The sequence below is a fragment of the Vipera berus genome (genome assembly GCF_964194415.1).
Source record: "Vipera berus genome assembly, chromosome: 12".
NCBI classification, from domain to species: domain Eukaryota; kingdom Metazoa; phylum Chordata; class Lepidosauria; order Squamata; family Viperidae; genus Vipera; species Vipera berus.
The window spans coordinates 7,737,411-7,757,450 of record NC_138215.1 but is presented as its reverse complement, the minus strand read 5'-3'; the positions used below and the strand labels follow the sequence as shown (position 1 = coordinate 7,757,450).

The following is a 20,040-nucleotide window of genomic DNA, read 5'->3' as shown; positions in this document are numbered from 1 at the left end:
TAGGCAGAGAATCCTCTTGTTCGCTGCTCCTACTGTGTTTTTGCAAAGTTCTCTCTCGTGAAGGCACGTTCCAAATCCTAATAAAGGTATTCCTTGATTCATGACCTCACTTGAGTCCAAAGTTCCTCTTGTTAAAGCAAGACAGTTGTTAAGTGGGTTTTGCCCCATTTTATGGCCTCTCTTGCCACAGTTGTTAAGTGAATCTGGCTTCCCCATTGACTTTGTTTGTCAGAAGGTGGCAAAAGGTGACTCCTGGACACTGTGACCATCATAAATACGAATCAGTTGCCAAGTGTCCGAATTTTGATCACCTGACCATGGGGATGCCGCAATGGTCGTAAGGGTGAAAAGCCATCAAAAGTCACTTTATCCAGTACTGTTGTAAATTTGAATGGTCACTAAATGAGCTGTTGTAAGTCAAGGACTCCCTGCATCCATAAGAAAGAATTGAAGCAAGAACAGTAGTCATTGTACTATAAGGATTAGAGTATTTCATGGAGAGATCCTTCAAGTAGTTTCTCCGTTTCAGATGGTAGAACCTCATTCATTCCAACCTACTCCACCGAGTGCTTCTTCTTTTCGTTGTTGTTGTTGTTGTTGTTGTTGTTGCATGCTATATATCTTCAGTTCCCGAAGCTTTCTGATCTGGTAATGAGTAGGAGGGTTGAATAACAGATTAACAGAGTTGAAAAGGACCTTGAAGATTTTCTAGACCAACAACTTGCTCAGGCACGAAAGCCTATACCATTTCAGACAAATGGATGTCCAATCTCTTCTTAAAAACCTCCAGTGATGGAGCACCCACAACTTCTGGAGGGAAGCCAAACCACTGATTAATTGTTCTCATTGTCAGGAAATTTCTGTTTAGTTCTAGGTTGGTTTTCTCCTTGACTAGTTTCCATCCCTTGATGGTTGATACAACTTCACCTTCTTTTCCTAGAAATTTTCGCAAATAGAGAATGTTTTCCAAAATATTTTGGATGTTGACCTTCCTGCAGTTCAGTAGATCTCTTCCATCTTTGATTGATCGTATTTGTACCAGCTCCCCTCCATACACTGGCAACTTTTAGGAAACAAATTCAAAGTTGGAACTCAAACTCTGAGTTCCTTTGGAAAGCTGTTCTTCTTTTCCCCATGTCTGCTTCCATGTCTTTACAGATGTTGCCCTGTTGCTTCTCATCTCCTCTAACAGCTCTCTGACATTCTTTGTTGAGTTCCTTTTTGTGATCTTTGTCATTCTTGGCCTGGACTTCTCTTCTGTTCTTGGCAATTTCCACTGTCTGTTCTGACATCGTTTGTTTTCTTCTGTTTTTTTCATCTTTGGCTGCCCGTCTCTTTTCACATTCACCCATAGCAACTTTTTCTTGATTTTGGTGACCTTTATAAAGATTTCATTTCGTTTCACAGTTCCTCTGGTTCCTTATCAATGAGGTTTAGGACTTGAAAAAAAGATTCCTAATGGGGGATATATTCTCAGGTCCATATTCCCGAAAACTGTCTGGCTTTCTTCTTCCCTTTTAGCTTAACCTGGAACTTAACACATGAACAGTTTATGATCTCTTTCACAGTCAGCCTGTGGCCACATTTGTCTATTATATTTTTCTGAAGTCTTCCTTACAACCGAATTCTTATAACTTCCTTTTCCTGGTACCAATAATATGGTCATAATATGAGTTCTGTGTGCTGTGTTTAGTAATGTTCATGTCTATAAGCGTTCTGGTGGTTGTAGTAGCCCTAAAAAATATAATTGGATTAGCAGAAATTGATCTTGTTCTCCTGCTTTATTTCTGTTTCTTTGGCCATACAATCCAACTACACTTAACTAATGATCACGGTTGAGCCCAAAATTTCTAAGTTAGCAAGTTATTAAGTGAACCTGGCTTCCCAATTAATACTAATACTACTAATACTAATACTAATACTAATACTAATACTAATACTAATACTAATACTAATACTAATACTAATACTAATACTAATACTAATACTAATACTAGTAATAATAATAAAGTTGGAAGTGATCTTGGAGGTCATCTAGTCCAACCCCCTGCTCAGGCAGGAAACCCTATACCACAGGTCTGCAACCCGCGGCTCCGGAGCCGCATGCGGCTCTTTCAGCCGTCTACTGCGGCTCCCAGTCCTCTGACATGTGCAGTCCCAAAAAAAAGTGGGACTAAAAAAGTTCAACCAATCAATTCAAATATGCAGGGTAGGTGCATATCTCGCCTTGGCTCCACTCTTCAGTCAAACCCTGTTCTGCGCATGCGCGCATGTATGCGCATGTGCACACATTTTTTTGCGGCTCCTAGTTTTTCCTTTTGTGAGGGAACCGGTTCCGAGTGGCTCTTTCACTGTTTCAGGTTGCTGATCCCTGACCTATACCATTTCAGAAAAATGGCTGTCCAGTCTCTTCTTAAAAGCTTCCAGTGTTGGAGCATTCACCGATTCTGGAGGCAGGTTGTTCCCCTGTGCTGTCCAATAAGTAATCGTCATTAACTGCATTATACTCGAGTTCTATTTTGCTGTCTCCTTCTATGGCAACGGTGCCATTCCTTCTTTGTTTTTCATGCGCTGACTAAGGAACAGTACGATCCTCTGACTGAAATTGTCCAATTCCGGTCCATTTCAACTCACTGATGCTTAAAATGTCAATGTGTGGTCGATTTGTTTCATCTTCTTACTGTGTTGAGCTGTCCCACTTTCGTGCTTTGTATATTCCACCTTCCGACTGTAATTCTGTCTTTGCGGCTTTGGATTCCTTTTCCTACATAGTAGCATTGGCACTTACAGAGGCAGAAGACTTTAGCTATTTCAATTACACCATTAGCACTCTGAAAGATTCTTAGTTTTCCCTCAATAATATGTTGAACATCATTGGACCTTAAGTGTCCATCATCCAGTTCTCTAGAACGTAGAATAGAACATAGAATAATAGAGTTGGAAGGGACCTTGGGGGTCTTCTAGTCCAACTCCCTTGCTTCAGCAGGAGACACTATACCAGGGGTACGCAACCTCGGCTCTTTTATGACTCATGGGCTTCAACTCCCAGAATTCCTGAGTCAGCTATGCTGGCTCAGGAATTCTGGGAGTTGAAGTCCATGCTGAGGTTGCCTACCCCTGCACTATACCATTTCAGATAAATGGTTATCCAGTCTTTTTTTTTTAAAAAAAAGCCTCCAGTGATGGAGCACCTATAACTTCTGAAGGCAAGGTGTTCCATTGGTTGATTGCTCTCTCCTTAGTTCTAGATTGTTTCTCTCCTTAGTTAATCTCCATCCATTGTTTCTCATCTTGCCTTTTGGTGCTTTGGAAATAGTTTGAGCCCCTCGTCTTTGTAGGAGCCTCTCCATTCAGTCACTTCATCCTACCAATGCATGAGGTTTTCCTGGTCAAAACAACAGTGGCTTACCTCTGCATTCTTTCGTGCAGTATGAAAGGTTTCCTTTCCCCTCACTAAAGCGATCATCTGCTTCTAGCATTTCCTTATATCTCTGCTGCCTGATACAGGTGCCTGCTTGCTTCAGGTTGGACAACGGTGATGAACTTCATGGCTTGATGATCCTTATGGAATGTGGACTCTTGGCATTCAACTCCTGGTATTCTTGGCTCATCCTGCTCAGGAATCCCAATACTGTCACCACCACCACCACCACTATGGTGAGGCAGTGTAGTGGGACATAAAGGGGGAATAGCCACACATGCCAATTGCCATGGGACTTTGTCTGGTCCTCTATTGTGGCCCTCTAAACAATTGGTGGAGCCTTGGTGGAGCAGTGGGCTAATGCCTCCCTAAGTAACACCAGCTGCCTGCAATTAGTGCAGGTTCGAGTCCCACCAGGCTCAAGGTTGACTCAGCCTTCCATCCTTCCGAGGTAGGTAAAACGAGGACCCAGATTGTTGGGGGCAATTAAGCTGACTTTGTAATAATGCCGCTTGGGGGGGCCCGAAAGCCCTAATAAGCAGGCATATACATAGAATGAAGGCTATTGCTAAGCACATTGTGCTTTAGATTGTAAGCCGCCCTGAGTCTTCGGAGAAGGGCGGGATATAAATGGGATTAAAATTAAAAAATTTAAAAAATGGCTGAAATGTTCCAAAGGCGCTTTTTCGGAAGGCAACTGGACTGTGTTTTTCCTTGAAGATGTTTTACTTCTCATCTAAGAAGGTTCTTGGATGAAAAGGGAAACCTCTTCAAGGGAAAAAAAAACCTCTTCAAAAATTGCCTTTTGAAAAAGCACCTTTGGGACAACCATGAGCAGGATGACTGAGAATCTCCATAGACAATTGGCCAAAATGTTTGACATTTTCAATTATTTCTCCTTGATCCCCACTAGAAGAGGGAAGACGACTAGTTGAGGAGAACATGGAGAAGCCCCAAATAGCAGAGGACAGAATTGAAGTATTTTCTGTCTTACCTCATGGGACCAAATCAGAGAGTTTGCAACCATTGCTCCTTTACATTTTGTCTCACTTGGGATGACCCATAGGACCCATAACGCACCATATGTTGACATTTTACCTTTTAGCTGCATTTCTTTTTGATGCCAAGACAACTTAATATTTTGCTTTATAGAGCCCGGTCCTAGATTAATTTTCCCTTTCAAGTTCCTGGGCTCCCACCTTCTTTGTTGTAATTTTTCAACAACACTGTTTTTAATTTTGCTTTGGTGGATCTCTTTCATTCTGCTATATTTGTGTCCCTTTATTAAAGCACATAAGGCTTTTTTTAAAAAAAAAAAATCAGCCTATTCACATACTAGCATTCAACTAACCCAAAAGAATATTTTTATATGTTGCCTGTATTAAAAAACACACACACAAAACACCGAGATTCAAGCTGCCCTGACATTTCTTCATAACCTCACTACCTCACTCTCTTTTTTAACCCTCTCTTTTAACAATTGGCATGATAACGCTGTATAGAATTTTGTATCTGATTCTTAAGATTGATTACGTGTGCGCTAATGTGTTTTCTGCCTCCTAATGTTTTCGTAATGGTCCTAAAGGGAGGGAACAATCATTGAAATAAGCAACAATAGGAGGAGAAGAAAAAAAAAACACAGCTGTGTTCAGAAACTCAGCCTTGACATTCCAACTGGTTCATTTGTCAGATGAGGAACAAAAACCTCTTACCAGTAAAGAAACTTGGCAATGAATTAAAATAACATAAAATAGGGTCTCTCAAAACCTCCTGGCCTTCAGAACAATTAGACCTCACATGTTTTGTTAACATGTTTTCTTGGATGAGGGCTAGTTGGTGCTGCTGTTTTTCGGGGGTGGGGTGGGTGGGGTGGGTGTTGTTTTGTTTTTTTAAAGCCTTCGCATCCTTGAAAGTTAAAGAAAAAGATGGTTGTTAAAGGAAAAAATAAATTAGCGATTTTTAATTGGCATTGCGGACATACCTATCACACGGTTCCTTTCTGGGGCAAGCAGTTTTGTGCAAAACGCGGGGAAGACCGGGGAAAAAAATTCTTAGTTGTTTTACTTTTTAGAAGCATGTGACTCCAAAAAGGGTATTTTGGACTTCATGGTCCCTTCCTGTGACCAAAATTTAGGACTTTTTTTTTCTTTGTCAGAAACAAATGTTTACTTCTGATTTCTGGGAAGAACTGCCCATTGCAGGCAGTGAAGTCACTTAATAACTGCAGAGTTTGTGTAATGACTCACACAAAATAGGTTGTAAAATCAGTGCAGTCACCCAGTGACCCACTTAACAGCTGGAATGACTTACAATCATAGGGGCAAGCTCAATTAGGGCTGTGGCATTTTATGCTGGCTACAGGTTGTCTACAAAATAAAATACAATTTCCATCTTTCCAACTACATGGAGAGCATACTTAAAGGTATAATATTCCAATATGAATCTCTCTTTATATACAGTGGTAGAATTTTTTAGATGAGCAAATACTGGTAGAAAGTTAGAGAAACCGTTATGGTGGGCAAATATTGCAGGATCCAATCTGGGTCGGTCACCAGGACCAGAGGTTTAGTCTTCCGAGCTTTTGGGCTTATGCTGGAGTCCATCCTCAGGGAACTTCTATCTACCAGAATGTGTGCTTCAGGCTGTTCTCTGTGTTGTATTTATGTGGTTGGGTGTGGCTTCCTATTGGTTGATTAATGTGCTGATGGCTGGCTATTGGCTGTTTCCTTGGGCTGCCAAGCCCTCCCAAGTACCTGATAAGCTGGTGGTAAATCAGCACTCCTGTTGACTGACAAGGGGCCTGTTTCCCAGGCTTCAATCATTGCCCTGGCTTTTTTTGTGCCTGCTCATCCAACAATCTTAATAGAAGCGAAATTGAATGCATGTCCTTGTTCATTGCGGTGTGAAGCAATGAGTTCCGATCTCTTCACTCCCCACTGCTCACTTTGCTATATGGAAATGAGAGTTGGGTGTGCCAAAAGAAACTGAAACTTCAGTCAGATATTGTGGTAGTGGCATACTTTTGTGTGTGTGGATAAAGCAAGAGGAAAGAGGAGAATGAATGGGTGCTGGATTGATGTGGATGGAATCCAAAAAGGAATCACTGATATGAATGATGTTAAGAACATATTGCCCTACAGAGAGAAAGAATCAGGGCTGAATCTGAAAACCAATAAATGAAAGAAGAATGAGTGAATTGAGAGAAAGAGGAAGAGTGTGAAAGTGATGGCTGAATGGGGTTCATAAGAGATCTTCAGGAAGACAGTGGCAAACGTTTAACGAATAAAAAACCAGGTACAAATTAGTGTATGGACATGCTGGAAACAAGAAGGGTAGAATTTGGGGAGGGTTAGTAAATAGATGTGATACAAATTAAATTTAGTTATTAGTTCCTTTCTTTTTTCCAATCTCCAGCCTCTGATATATTTTGCTTACTGTTACTTCCCTTTTTCTGTGCTTTGCTTAATTTCTGTTCCTTGCATGGGAATTTTCAAGGTAGGTAGGTATGTAATTTTTGATTCTTCTTGGATTGATCCGACTTTAAAGTTTAGGTGGATACATGCAAAATCTAGTCTTTGTTTTTGGGAGACCATAATAGACAACAATAACTGAGTTAAAAAGAAACTCTGAAGAACTCTATTTGATTTAACATTTTATTGCTAGTTCTGACATGTTGATTATTTAGAAATGTTGGCTACGTATTATTAGCTTTTATGTTTAATTGACCATTTCACGCTATGTGAAATGTTAATTGTTCAATGTTATAATGCCATGAATTCATTCATTGAATTTTGAGGCCTCTGAATTCCATACAACACTGGGCATATGTAAAGATTAAGTTTTGAAGAGTATATGAATAGTATGTTTTGCTTGCTTTCCCCCCCCTCTCTCTCTCTTTCCTTTTTACCTAAAAAGCGTATATTTTTCAAAAGAAGTGCTTATACATTGTGTTGATTTTCTCAAATGGTCTAATATTTTTCTTCCTTTTTGATTTTAAAGGACTACATTATTGTAGAAGAGGACGAGGACGAGGATGACAAGGTAAGAGGGAATAATGAAATCTGGTAAATTAAACTGGAGATAAAGATTCTACAGCATACATACATACATACATGCATATATACCAGGAACATTAGTCTAAGTAGACTGATTCCCGTACATAAGAAAAGAAGGTGTTTTGGAAAACCAATTATGCGATTCATTCATTCATTCACTCATTTATAAAATTTATAAATTTATAAATTTGCCTGAAATGGTATAGAGTTTCCTGCCTGAGCAGGGGGGTTGGACTAGATGACCTCCAAGCTCCCTTCCAACTTATTATTATTATCATTATTATTATATTGCCGCCTACTCGTACATGGCAACTCAAGGTGGCTTACAAGACATAAAAGCACAATGTAAAAGAAATAAAAATAATAAAATAACCCCCACCCCGGCGATAACACACATGTATTTGGGGCATATATTGCTTTTTTTTTTGCATCAGGGCAGTAAAATGTGTAAAAGCAGGCTTTTTTTTAATGTAATCAAGTCCATTCTCCTCTCCCACACAATGCAGCAACTTGTAGGGATAGCAGTTGGCTGGGATGTAACCCAGAGGAACATGGTTTCTATCAAGTTCCTGCTTGTGTTCTTGTCAAAATATACAGAGACCTTTCTTGACCATAACAGAGGGAGCTTCTGGGAATTGTAACATGTCTTTGGAGACTAACTGTTTACAGTGTAGAAACCCTTAGGCAGTTAATTAAAAAACAGAGGAACCCAATTAATTCCTTTCCGTATGAACAATCGAACTTTAAACTAAAAAAAAGTTGTGCTGCTGGATACTTCTTTTTTTTTTTTAAACTCTCCACCCCACCCCCTCACCCCTTTTCCAAAGACCAACTATGATGGAATATAATAATGGTTGGTTTCCCAAGCGAGCTCCATTAAAGGTTTCTCCTTAGTGATGGCCTTATAACCACAAAGTCTGTCTTCTTCCATGAACTGGTAAGACATCTAAAACATCACTTTTCCCTCCCCTGCTTCCAGAGTAACACAGGTTTCATTTTATTGTGTACCAAGGGAAAGTTTGAAAAGGATATCTTTTTTTTTCTTTTCTGAAAAAGCTTATTTTGTCATTAAAGAAGGCCATGCTGCGGGTTTTCCTGGGATTTGACCGTGTACCGAAATAGGCTTATTTAATGAGAAAACCCCATTTGTTTCTTAGCTTTTCGTTCAATTCTTGGATGCCCAATTACATTTCTGACATTATTGTGAAAAGACGTTTTCCCCATATACACAGAGCAAGAGTGGACAACTCTCCCTTAAGGTAGGCTTTAGAGCCTCCTCAATGTAATCATAATCATAATAACCATAATAGTAAAGTTGGAAGGGACCTTGGAGGTCATCTAGTCCAACCCCCTGCTCAGGCGGGAAACCCTATACCATTTCAGACAAATGGCTATCCAGTCTGTTCTTAAAAACTTCCAGTGTTGGAGCATTCACCACTTCTGGAGGCAGGTTGTTCCACTGATTAATTGTTCTAACTGTCGGGAAGTTTCTCCTTAGTTCTAGGTTGCTTCTCTCCTTGACTAGTTTCCATCCGTTGCTTCTTGTCCTCTTTTTGGGCGCTTTGGAGAACAGCTTGACTCCCTCTTCTTTGGGGCAGCCCCTGAGATATTGGAACACTGCTATCATGTCACCCCTTACCCTTCTCTTCATTAAACTACACATACCCAATTCCAGCAGCCGTTCCTTATATGTTTTAGCCTCCAGTCCCCCAATCATCTTTGTTGCTCTTCTCTGTACTCTTTCTAGAGTCTCGACATCTTTTTTACATCGTGGCGACCAAAACTGGATGCAGTATTCCAAGTGTGGCCTTACCAAGGCATTGTAAAGCGGTATTAGTACTTCACGTGATCTTGATTCTATCCCTCTGTTAATGCAGCCTAGCACTGTGTTGGCTTTTTTGGGAGCTGCAGCAGACTGCTGGCTCATGTTTAAGTGATTGTCCACTAGGACTCCGAGATCCCTCTCACAGTTACTACTATTGAGCAAGGTACCCCCTATACTATACCTGTACATTCGGTTTTTCTTGCCTAAATGTAGAACCGTACTTTTTTCACCATTGAATTTCATTTTGTTATATAGCGCCCAGCGTTCAAGTCTGTCCAGATCTGAACACTGGGTGCTATCTAACCAAATGAAATTCAATGGTGAAAAAAAGTACGGTTCTACATTTAGGCAAGAAAAACCAAATGTACCCTGTTGGGTGTAGGTGTCATGTGTGAAAGATGAAGGTCCATGCATGAAGGTTCAATTAAATTGCTTTATTGCTAAAAGCCTATAAACAGGAATCTTCTCAACTAATGTGGATACCTAGTTAGAGTCAGATAAGGGCCAATGGCACTCAAGGGGTAAGGTTGGATTTATTTTGCTTGTGGGTATGTAATGATTCTAGGCTGATTCCCCCTTTCAGTCCAACCCCAGGTTCTGCCACTCCTCCTACAGCGGGCTTCATTCTGTTATGTGAAGGGAAAGACATAAAAGTCCTACTTACATTCCCTCCCAGAAAACAAGCACCCCCTCCCCCCCAAAAAAATAGCCTTGCCCATTTTTAGGGGGTTTCCTTAAATGTTCAATATGATTCTCTACTGATCTCCCCATGGCTAATTCTTCAAAGGAGCTTGTCACCTCCTATCCCAAAGGTCAGATTGGCCAAGACAGTAGCAGGACTACTTGGTATGTTACAAAATATAGCCTTCTTTGGAATAAATCCTCAACAACCTCTTTATTCAGGACGGCGTGACAAATGTTAAGTGTTTGAATATTTCAGCCTCACGTGGACCATGTCCAATGGAGCTCATTTTCCAAATGCAGGCTGATTATGTTGTGACAAAAGAGTAAAAATTCTTATTCTGTTCAACAATTTTTTATTTTAAAAAGCTCTTTTCCTTGCAAGGTTGAACTTGCCCTTTTGTGGCCTTGTTTAAGCTAAGTAAATTCTTTCTCTGTTCAGAAGATGCGGGGAATATATTGAGTAACACAAGTATCATTTAATAAATTCTTAGTTGCATAATTGTTTGCAAGGTTGTATTTTGTTTCCTTTTTAAATAGTACTTTTATGAACCATTAAATAAAAGAGTAAAAAAGAAAAAAAATGGAAAGGTACAGAGTTTTCGCTGTACGTGAACAGGAAGACATGGAGGCTACAGCTATTGCCCTAATGAATCAGAATGAAAAGTTACATTACTTTACAATATTAATACAGTAATGGTAACAAATCATAACAGTGAATAAAACCAAGGTGAGGTTCTATTTAAAGCAAACATTATATTCATTAAAGACAGAAAAGAATAGTTCTGTCCTTCTAGAACTTGTTAAGAATGGATCAGGGACTTTGTGTTTCCTTGGGAAAGTATTCTGCAGTTGAGTTGTGTTATAGAAAAGGCCCTGCCCTTTACAGCTACAGACTGTTCCTATCTTGGTGGTAAGACATGTAGACATTTGTCTATGAAGCAATGTCCTTGTGACTCTTTGGACGTCACAACAAATCCCTGATTCCCACTTAATTCGATCTCTCGGTCCCTAGCAGTCCAGCCAGCTCACGAGAGAAGATGTAATATTGTGTGGCTAAATTGTGTGATTGCCACATTTTTGTAGTGCAATCTGAGATGTGTAAACAAAGCCAGCAGGATAGCTATCCAGCTGCCACATAACGTTCTTCACAGTTCCATGCTGCAAGAACAGGCTTGCTTTGAAAGATCTCGCTTGCATGTGTTTATTTCACTGCTGCTAAGAGTTGGTCAGGAGTTAGATCGAACTAGGAAAAACATTGCATGCAGTCCTCTCGATTTTGAATCGGCCTCAGCCATTCATGCTTGGAAGCAGCACACTGGGACTTAGGAACCTTCAAGGCCTGGAGGCCAAAATGCATGAAGAACAGTTGCAGGAATTCACTATGGCTAATCTAAACAGCGTTCCGTGCGCCTTTGGTTTCTAGTCACGCCGGCCACATGACCACAGAGACGTCCTCGGACAAGCGCTGGCTCTTCGGCTTTGAAACGGAGATGAGCACCGGCCCCTAGAGTTGGAAACGACTAGCACGCATGTGCGGGGGAACCTTTACCTTTACCTTTAATCTAGAGAGAAAGAAAGAGTAGGGGGTGACATGATAGCAGTATTCCAGTATTTGAGAGGCTTTCACAAAGAAGAAGGAGTCAACCTTTTTGCCAAAGCACCAGAAGGCAAGAGAAGAAAACATGGGTGGAAACTAATCAAGGAGAGAAGCAACCTAGAACTAAGGAGAAACTTCCTAACAGTGAGAACAATCAACCAGTGGAATGGCTTCCCTCAGAAGTTGTGGGAGCTCCATCACTGGAGGCTTTAAAGAAGAGACTGGACAGCCACTTGTCTGAAATGGTTTAGGGTCCCTTGCTCCAAGGTCTCTTCCAACTCTGTTATTCTGAATTAATTAAGGGCAGGAGCAACCTAGAACTTTCCTGACAGTGAGAACAATTAATCAGAGGAACGACTTGCCATCAGCAGGGCGTTGGACTAGAAGACTTCCAAGGTCCCTTCCAGGTCTATTCTGACTGATCGTAATTATGTTGTCCTGAGGAACACTACAGGTTGACAAGTCTGACTAGTGCTTGACCTCATGCTTTTTTCGTACTATGGGGATGGGCGTGGGGTGTTGGAAAGAAACATGAGCAGAAAGGGAAGTTCAAGCATCTTTTGAGACCTGCTGGCCATCTCCATGAATGTCTTGAGTGCAAAATTCATAGGGGGGAAACCTGAGTTTATTCTATCTTCACTGATAAATAGAGAACAAGATATTGCTTATTTTTGACAAAACATTGTGAAGAACAGAACCTGGGCAACGGTGAGTTCTAGTCCTGCCTTAGACACAAAAGTCAGCTCAGTTGACTTTGGTGTAGGGAAAAGAGGAGGAAGGAACATTAGGTATGTTTGCCACCTTGAGTTATTTACAGGTAGTTCTTGACCTACAGTTATTCACTTAGCGACTATTCTAAGTTACAGTGACACTTAAAAAAGTGACTTACAACTAGTCCTTGCACTTTAATAACTGTTGTAGCATCTCCATAGTCATCAAAATGTGGGCACTTATAGGAATTGGTACGTATTTATGGCATTTGCAGCATCCTGGTGTCAAGAGATCACCATTTGCAGCCTTCTTAGCTGGCATCCAACAAGCAAAATCCAAATGGAGGAAACTGGATTCACTTAATGACTTATGATTTGCTTAACAAGTGCAATGATTTGAATAATAATTGTGACAAAAGTAACAAAAATCAGGTGAAACTGATTTAATAACCATCTTGCTTAATAATAGAGATTCTGACCCCAATAGTGATCTTAAGTTAAGGACTATCTGTATAAAAAAATAATAAAGGTATGATAATTAATAAATTAGCAATAGCAATAACACTTAGACTTATATATCACTCCATAGTGCTTACAGCCCTCTTTGAGCAGTTTACAGAGTCGGCACCTTGCCCCCAACAATCTGGGTCCTCATTTTACCGACCACGGAAGGATGGAAAATTGAGTCAGCCTTGAGGCCATTAGGATCGAACTCCAGACTGTGGACAGAGTTAGCCTGCAATGCTGCATTCTAACCACTGTACCACCAGGGCTCTTAATATTGATAAGATTCCTCTTCTTGTGTTAATGTAATCTAAGATGCTAAAAACAAATGAACTGACTACATGTGAAGACTTGGTGCACACTTTATGGGCTGGAAGACTGATGCCCAAGGCATAAACTGTCCAACCACAGTTTAGCTCTGGTTGAGTGTTGCACTTTTTTAAAAAAAATGCTTTCCAACTCAAAAGAATGTCGTAAAGAAAGGGCAGAAGGAAGAACTCTCTTCCAGCAGGAGAACTTTCCAAAAACGTGAAGATTGGGACCAACGTTTCGGGTTGAGGGAGAAATTGGCCAACAGATAGCAGAGAAAAAGGAATCCAGAAAATTTCTCTCAAAACATCCCTAAGGGAGGGAAGGATGTGGGTTGTGAGTTGTAATGTTGCCAGCTGCTCCATTCTAGATCCTTCATCTGTCTTTTGGCCACATGACCCAGATCAGAAGATATGCGACCCACCCTTTAGTTCCTGGTTCTCACATAGAGATATATGAGGTGACAGCAGAAATGCATGCCCCCCCTTCCCCCCCCCACCCCCACCCATTTTACACGGAAGAAAATAAAGGCATCTTTTACAACCATTGTGGATAAAAAGGTTTGAGGAGTTTGAAGCACAGTTTGGAATGATGTAGAAGGATTAAAGCTAAGTGAGCTGGGTACACTTTTGGAAAAAAAAAAAAAAGATTTTAACAGAGAGATTGAAATGGGGGCTTTATTGAAGAAAAGCCCCATATGCTTTTAAAATGTTCCTAAGTGCGTGCTTGTTTGCAAATAAAAGCAAGATTTTAAAAACCAGAGTCCAAGGTGAAGCAGCTGAGAAAGACTCTTGTGTGTTTTATATAGTCATATAACTAACGTTCATTGTGTTTATCAGGGTTTTTCATTTTGCCAATCCAATAAGGTGCTTTATTTCCATACTTATGTGGTTAAAATAAAAACCTCATCATCATAATTGGGGTGCAAAGCTTTAATGGGGTCATTTGGTTTGAAGGCACTTCGATTGAGTACTTCAACGGAGATTCTAGAAGCAGTTTGTTGCTTTTGCATAGAATAGTCATGCCTCTGTCCTGGGCTTTGGGTGGTCTTGGGAACCAGCCACTAGTTAGGTAAGACCAGGGCTTTTTTTCTCCTAGAACGCTCAGAACGGAGTTCCGGCACCTTTTCTGGATGGAACCTTGTAGGGTAGGCAAGGCGGGTTGTATGACATGTGTGAGTTCCGGCACCTTTTTCTTTTACAAAAAAAGCACTGGGTAAGACCGAGTGTTACCTCCAACATTTTGCTTTGAACCCTGAGTTGGACTTAGGGTTTAAAACCCTGAGAAGACAGCACCTATTTTCCATTTAGTGAACAGTCACTAAATGAACTGTCGTAAGTCAAGGACTACTTCTACTTTACATAATAGTCCCACTCCATCACTAATGTCCATCATCATCACCATCAACAGCCGCGGACAGGAAAGTATTACAGAGGGTAGTGAGTACAGCACAAGACATTGTGGGCTGTTCCCTGACACCACTGGATGACATCGCCAGGGCTCGTTGCCTTGGAAGAGTGAGGAAGATTCTCAGGGATGACTCACACCCTGGACGGTATCTCTTTACTCTACTACCATCCGGTAGGAGATATAGGAATATAGCCAGACGTACCAACAGGCTGAAAAATAGCTTTTATCCGTGGGCTGTTAGGCTTTTAAATGGGACATAATCTTATGCAGAATTGACTTGGGAGGCCGGTGTGTGGTGTAGTGGGTTCACATGGTGTGGTAGGATGGAGGGTTTGTTGTCACTGTGTGTTGGGGGGAGAGAGCACAGGGGGAGGCTCAGCTAATCTCAATGTACACATGTTGTACTTTGACAATAAAGGTTTTTTATTATTATTATTATTATTATTATTATTATTATTATTATTATTATTATTATTATTATTATTATTATTATTATTATTCTTGGTGGAAATGCTTTCCTGCCAGCAACAGAGCTGGGATGCATGGTAACATCTTGTGTTTTGGGATCTTCACGTATAAAAAGAGATATAGCCCCTTTTCCTACATTGTCTGAATGTATATATAGTTCACGGAGAAAGAAAAATTGCATTAGTGGTGTGGTTGGCAAGAAATGTAACAATTACAGTTAGTGATGGGTGCTGTGCTAGCTCTAAGTAATATAACTTTTGTGCTTCCGTCTATTTCTTTTTGCTTTTTTCTCTTGTCTTCTCCTTCTTTCCTGAAGCAGCCCTGGGTTTGGTTTTGTTGTTTTTTTTTTAAAAAAATATTCTGGCTGGTTTGAGTGAAATGTCCACAGAATGCTTGAACACGAAATGCATCTGGTTGTTTGTTTGCTGGTTGTAAGTCTTTTAAAAAAAAAGGTTTAGTAATTTGGAGAAAACACGACTGTTTTCCAAACTACAATACAGCAATAAGCAGACATATGGATCTGAAATGTAACTATCCTGAATGCTGTCACTTCTGATAACCTCTCTTATAGCCTTCTATTGTCTAGGCTACTTTTAAAAAAAGGAAATAAATAAATAAAAAATTCCTTCTTTTTCTTCTCTTTTCTCTCTCCTTGTAGGAGTCTGAAAAAAAGGGTTTAATAGAAAGAATTCACATGGTCCAAGACATTGTTATAACAGTCCAAACACTTTTGGAGGAAATAGCATCTTTTGCAGAGAGGATAAAAAAGTAAGTCGAAGTTTTGTTCCCATGCTCAGAAAAACCTCTTGAACACCAGGGCTGGAAACAATTGGGGGGGGGGGAACCTCTTTAACTGGAAATTTCTAAAAGCCAATACAGAATGGATTAAAGGTTGTTTCCTTCACTTGAATGTAATCCAGTGGTGATAACCTATCATTACAGAATTATTCTATCTGAATTTCTTACACGTTTAATTATGGCTGGAAATTTATGGGGAGCCAATTTGGTTTAGTGGTTTAGTGTGAAAGCCCTAATAAGCAGGCATATACATAGAATGAAGGCTACTGCTAAGCTTGTAAGCCGCCCTGAGTCTTCGGAGAAGGGCGGGATATAAATGGAATTAAAATAAATAAAATAATAGCACTGGGGTAAAAACCAGGAAAATCTGGAATTCTAGTTCCATATTAAGTATGAAGCCAGCTTGATGACCTTGGGCCAGTCACTCTCCTTCTCCGCCCTAAGAAGAAGGCAAGTCACTTCTGAAAATGCTACCTAGAAATCTGCACTTGCCAGGAGTCAAGTCTGAATTGAAGGGAAGGGAAAGGAAAGAAAGAGTGGGGGGAAAAAGGAAGGGAAGGGAAGGGAAAGGGGAGGGAGGAAGGAAGGAAGTGAAGGAAGGAAGGAAGGAAGGAAGGAAGGAAGGAAGGAAGGAAGGAAATCTCTGGGAATTTTGAAATCTGCATTAAAACTCCAAGATTCACCCAAGTGAATTTCTCTTCATGGAATGAAAAGTCATGTTTCCCCATGTGTCAAATGGAACGAAGCTGTTTTTCTCAGAGCAGGGATGCCACATCACACATACTTAACCTGTACAATTCATTCCCGCAATTTAATTTCAATGGCTTCAGGAGATGATTTCAAAACAATCTGGATCATCTGAGACATTAGATCTTCTGCTGGGTTGAAGATTCCAGCTCTTTGTCCAAGTGCCTAAGAGTTCTTGGCTGCATAATGCCGAAATAAACATTAAAAAAAAAACAATTTCCAAAAGCGTCTAAGAAATTAAAATTCCTGTCTTCTCCAGCCACTTATCATCTGTGATCAAATCAGTCGATCCTAAAGGAAATCAGCCCTGACTGTTCCTAGGAGGAACAGATAGTGAAGCTGAAGCTCAGATATTTTGGCCACCAAATGAGAAAAGAGGACTCCTTGGAGGGGAGCCTGTTGTTGGGAAAGATGGAAGGCAGAAGGAGATGGGGACGGCAGAGGATGAGACAGTTAGATAGGGCCGTCAACGCAATGAACAAGAATGTGGGCAAACTCTGGGAGACAGTGGAGGACAGGAGGATCTGGCGTGCTATGATCCATGGGGTCACAAAAAGTCGGACATGATTTAGCAACTAAACAAAAAAAATAAATAAATCATGAATTCTATTTAAATTCCTCTTCTTTGCCGCTAAAAAAAAATCCTTTTTAATTGATTGTACTTATATCCCCCCTCGTTTCTCCCCCATCCTTTTACACCAATCGCCAAGCAGTCTGCCATTTGAGAGGAAGCAACTAAATTTCATTTTTAATGTGTGCCGTTGTGCCCACAGGGGAAAAAAATGACAATAAAGGTTATCTAATCTATTCCTTGAAGGGACGCGGTGGCTCAGTGGGTTAGGACGCTGAGCTTGTCGATCAGAAGGTCGGCAGTTTGGCGGGTCGAATCCTGAGTGCCGAGTAGCAGAGTGAGCGCCTTTTACTCATCCCAGCTTCTGCCAACCTAGCAGTTCGAAAGCACGTAAAAATGCAAGTAGAAAAATAGGGACCTCTACGGTGGGAAGGTAACAGCGTTCCGTGCGCCTTTGGCGTCTAGTCATGCCGGCCACATGACCACGGAGACGTCCTCGGACAAGCGCTGGCTCTTCGGCTTTGAAAGGGAGATGAGCACCGGCCCCTAGAGTTGGAAACGACTAGCACGCATGTGCGGGGCAACCTTTACCTTTAATCTATTCCTACCTTGGACAGGTCTGCTGCCCTTGCTTCATTTCATCTGAAAATTTCAGCTCTGTTCTGGCCCCACAGCCTGTAGAGACTAAGCCCCGTGAAGCAAAGGGCAGTGTTTTCTGGCATAACCGTGTGACCCTGTTTTCATCTCCCTCTTCCTAACCTTCCCATATGCTCACAAAAGGAGCCTTGTCAACTGTTCCAACTCCCTCAAATTGCAGCCGCGTGGGGTCTAAAAATACTGGAAGCTGATGTGTTGTGATTGTGCCACATCTGTCCCAGCTGGCTGGGAATACCAAAGAATGGCTTTTGAGTCTGAAGAGAGCACTGTTCTATGTGCAGCTGGATGGCAGTAAGATTTTGAATGTTGGGTGACTTCCTTCTGGCATTCACTTCTGTGACAATGATCCCTTAAGATCCCAGTGGGACATTAATATGGTTGCCCTGCCTAATCTCTCAGGAATCCAATTGTATCCCAGTTGTAATGTTACTGTGGATGAAGGAGGAGGAGGAGGAGGCGAGGTCCACTGGAGTAGTTTGAACAAGTGTCACAATGGTTTACATAAGCATTTCCATCAGCATAACCCTTGGTATATCAAGGAACCTTTTTAATAGCTTGCTTCTATCAGACGCCAAGGATTTAAAAATACATTTCATCTATTTATTGGCCTGGGTTCACCATCACTCTAATTTAAATGGAAAGGTCTCCATTGAAGCTGAGCGATGCATTATTTCCTCTATTCCTTTTTAAAATAAAATAAAATAAAATAAAATAAAATAAAATAAAATAAAATAAAATAAAAACCCTCATCAGTTAAGAGAAAGCATTCTTCATGACCCAACTGAGTTGTTCCTTAGTGTCTTGTAAAGGGCAGAAAGACGGAGCTGATCTACTTCTGATCAAGAGCCAAGGGGGTGTCTGCTTGACCCCCAGAGACTGGGTGCAATTCACACAGCCTGTCTGGAGAGCAAAGCAATTCATAACATGTAGGGATGGGTCAAGAATTGGAAGCAGAGATACCCAACTCTTTGACCGCGTGTGTTTGACTAGTCTGGAGCAGAATTGATGTGATCTCCTTTGATCTCATTTGCACCCTTTAGATATGAAGATAGTTGGAAACTATGTTTCCACTGATTTCCACTAGGTTTTTTTTTAAGGCTGACCTTGGAGGGGAAGAAAACAAAGCTTTCTATCTCCCTAATGCCCAATTAACCATCAAAATTGATCTACATGGAAGGCAGCTGATAAGACTTCTCACTGTTTTTCAAGGAGCATGATGGTACCATTGGATTCCCAACTATCTGCAACCATGTCTGCAGAGATTCTCAATCACCCAGGTCATGGTTGTCCCAAAGGTGCTTTCCCAAAAGGCAACTGGACTTTCCTTGGGGTTTTTTCCCCTTGAAAACGTTTCACAGCTCATCTAAGAAGCTTCTTCAGTTCACTGAAACTGAAGAAGCTTCTTGAATGAGAAGCAAAACGTTTTCAAGGGAAAAAAAATCAAGGAAAGTACTTAACATTAAAGGTAAAGGTAAAGGTTCCCCCGCACATGCGTGCTAGTCGTTTCCAACTTTAGGGGCCGGTGCCCATCTCCATTTCAAAGCCGAAGAGCCAGCATTTGTCCAAGGACGACTCCGTGGTCATGTGTCCGGCATGACTAGATGCCAAAGGCGCACAGAACGCTGTTACCTTCCCACCGTAGTGGTCCCTATTTATCTACTTGCATTTTTACGTGCTTTCAAACTGCTAGGTTGGCAGAAGCTGGGACGAGTAACAGGCGCTCACTCTGTTACGCGGCACTCAGGATTCAACCTGCCAAACTGCCGACCTTCTGATCGACAAGCTCAGCGTCCTAACCCACTGAGCCACCGCGTCCCTACTTAACATTAAAGATGGCCAAAGTCACATTATAAGTGGGGTGAATTTTCAGAAGGACCAGCATCTTTGCACCTGTAAATGAAAAGATATCTCCAATGTAAATGAAAAGATATCTCCAAATTTGTCAACCCCTGAAAAAAATGAAGATAGTAAGTTTTGAATGCTCAAGTTACCTTAACAATGACTCTTGTGCATTTCATTGTAATCAGTAATTCCTAGACAACTCTAGCTTTCTCCTTCTACACCAAGAGCCTTGGTGGAGCAGTGGGCTAATGCCTCCTTAAGTAACACCAGCTGCCTGCAATTAGTGCAGGTTCGCGTCCCACCAGGCTCAAGGTTGACTCAGCCTTCCATCCTTCCGAGGTAGGTAAAATGAGGACCCAGATTGTTGGGGGCAATAAGCTGACTTTGTAATAATGCCGCTTGGGGGGGGGGCGAAAGCCCTAATAAGCAGGCATATACATAG

General features: G+C 41.1%; 1 protein-coding gene across 1 annotated transcript in view; it reads left to right on the top strand.

Annotated features, from left to right (window-relative positions):
• MCTP2 (multiple C2 and transmembrane domain containing 2) overlaps window positions 1-20,040 on the top strand; it is a 145,556-nt gene that overhangs the window by 117,567 nt on the left and 7,949 nt on the right. The window contains exons 19-20 of the mRNA XM_081337633.1: window positions 7,421-7,462; window positions 15,642-15,751. Of these exons, the coding sequence (XP_081193759.1) occupies window positions 7,421-7,462; window positions 15,642-15,751 (152 nt within the window). The remainder of the gene's footprint in view (window positions 1-7,420; window positions 7,463-15,641; window positions 15,752-20,040) is intronic.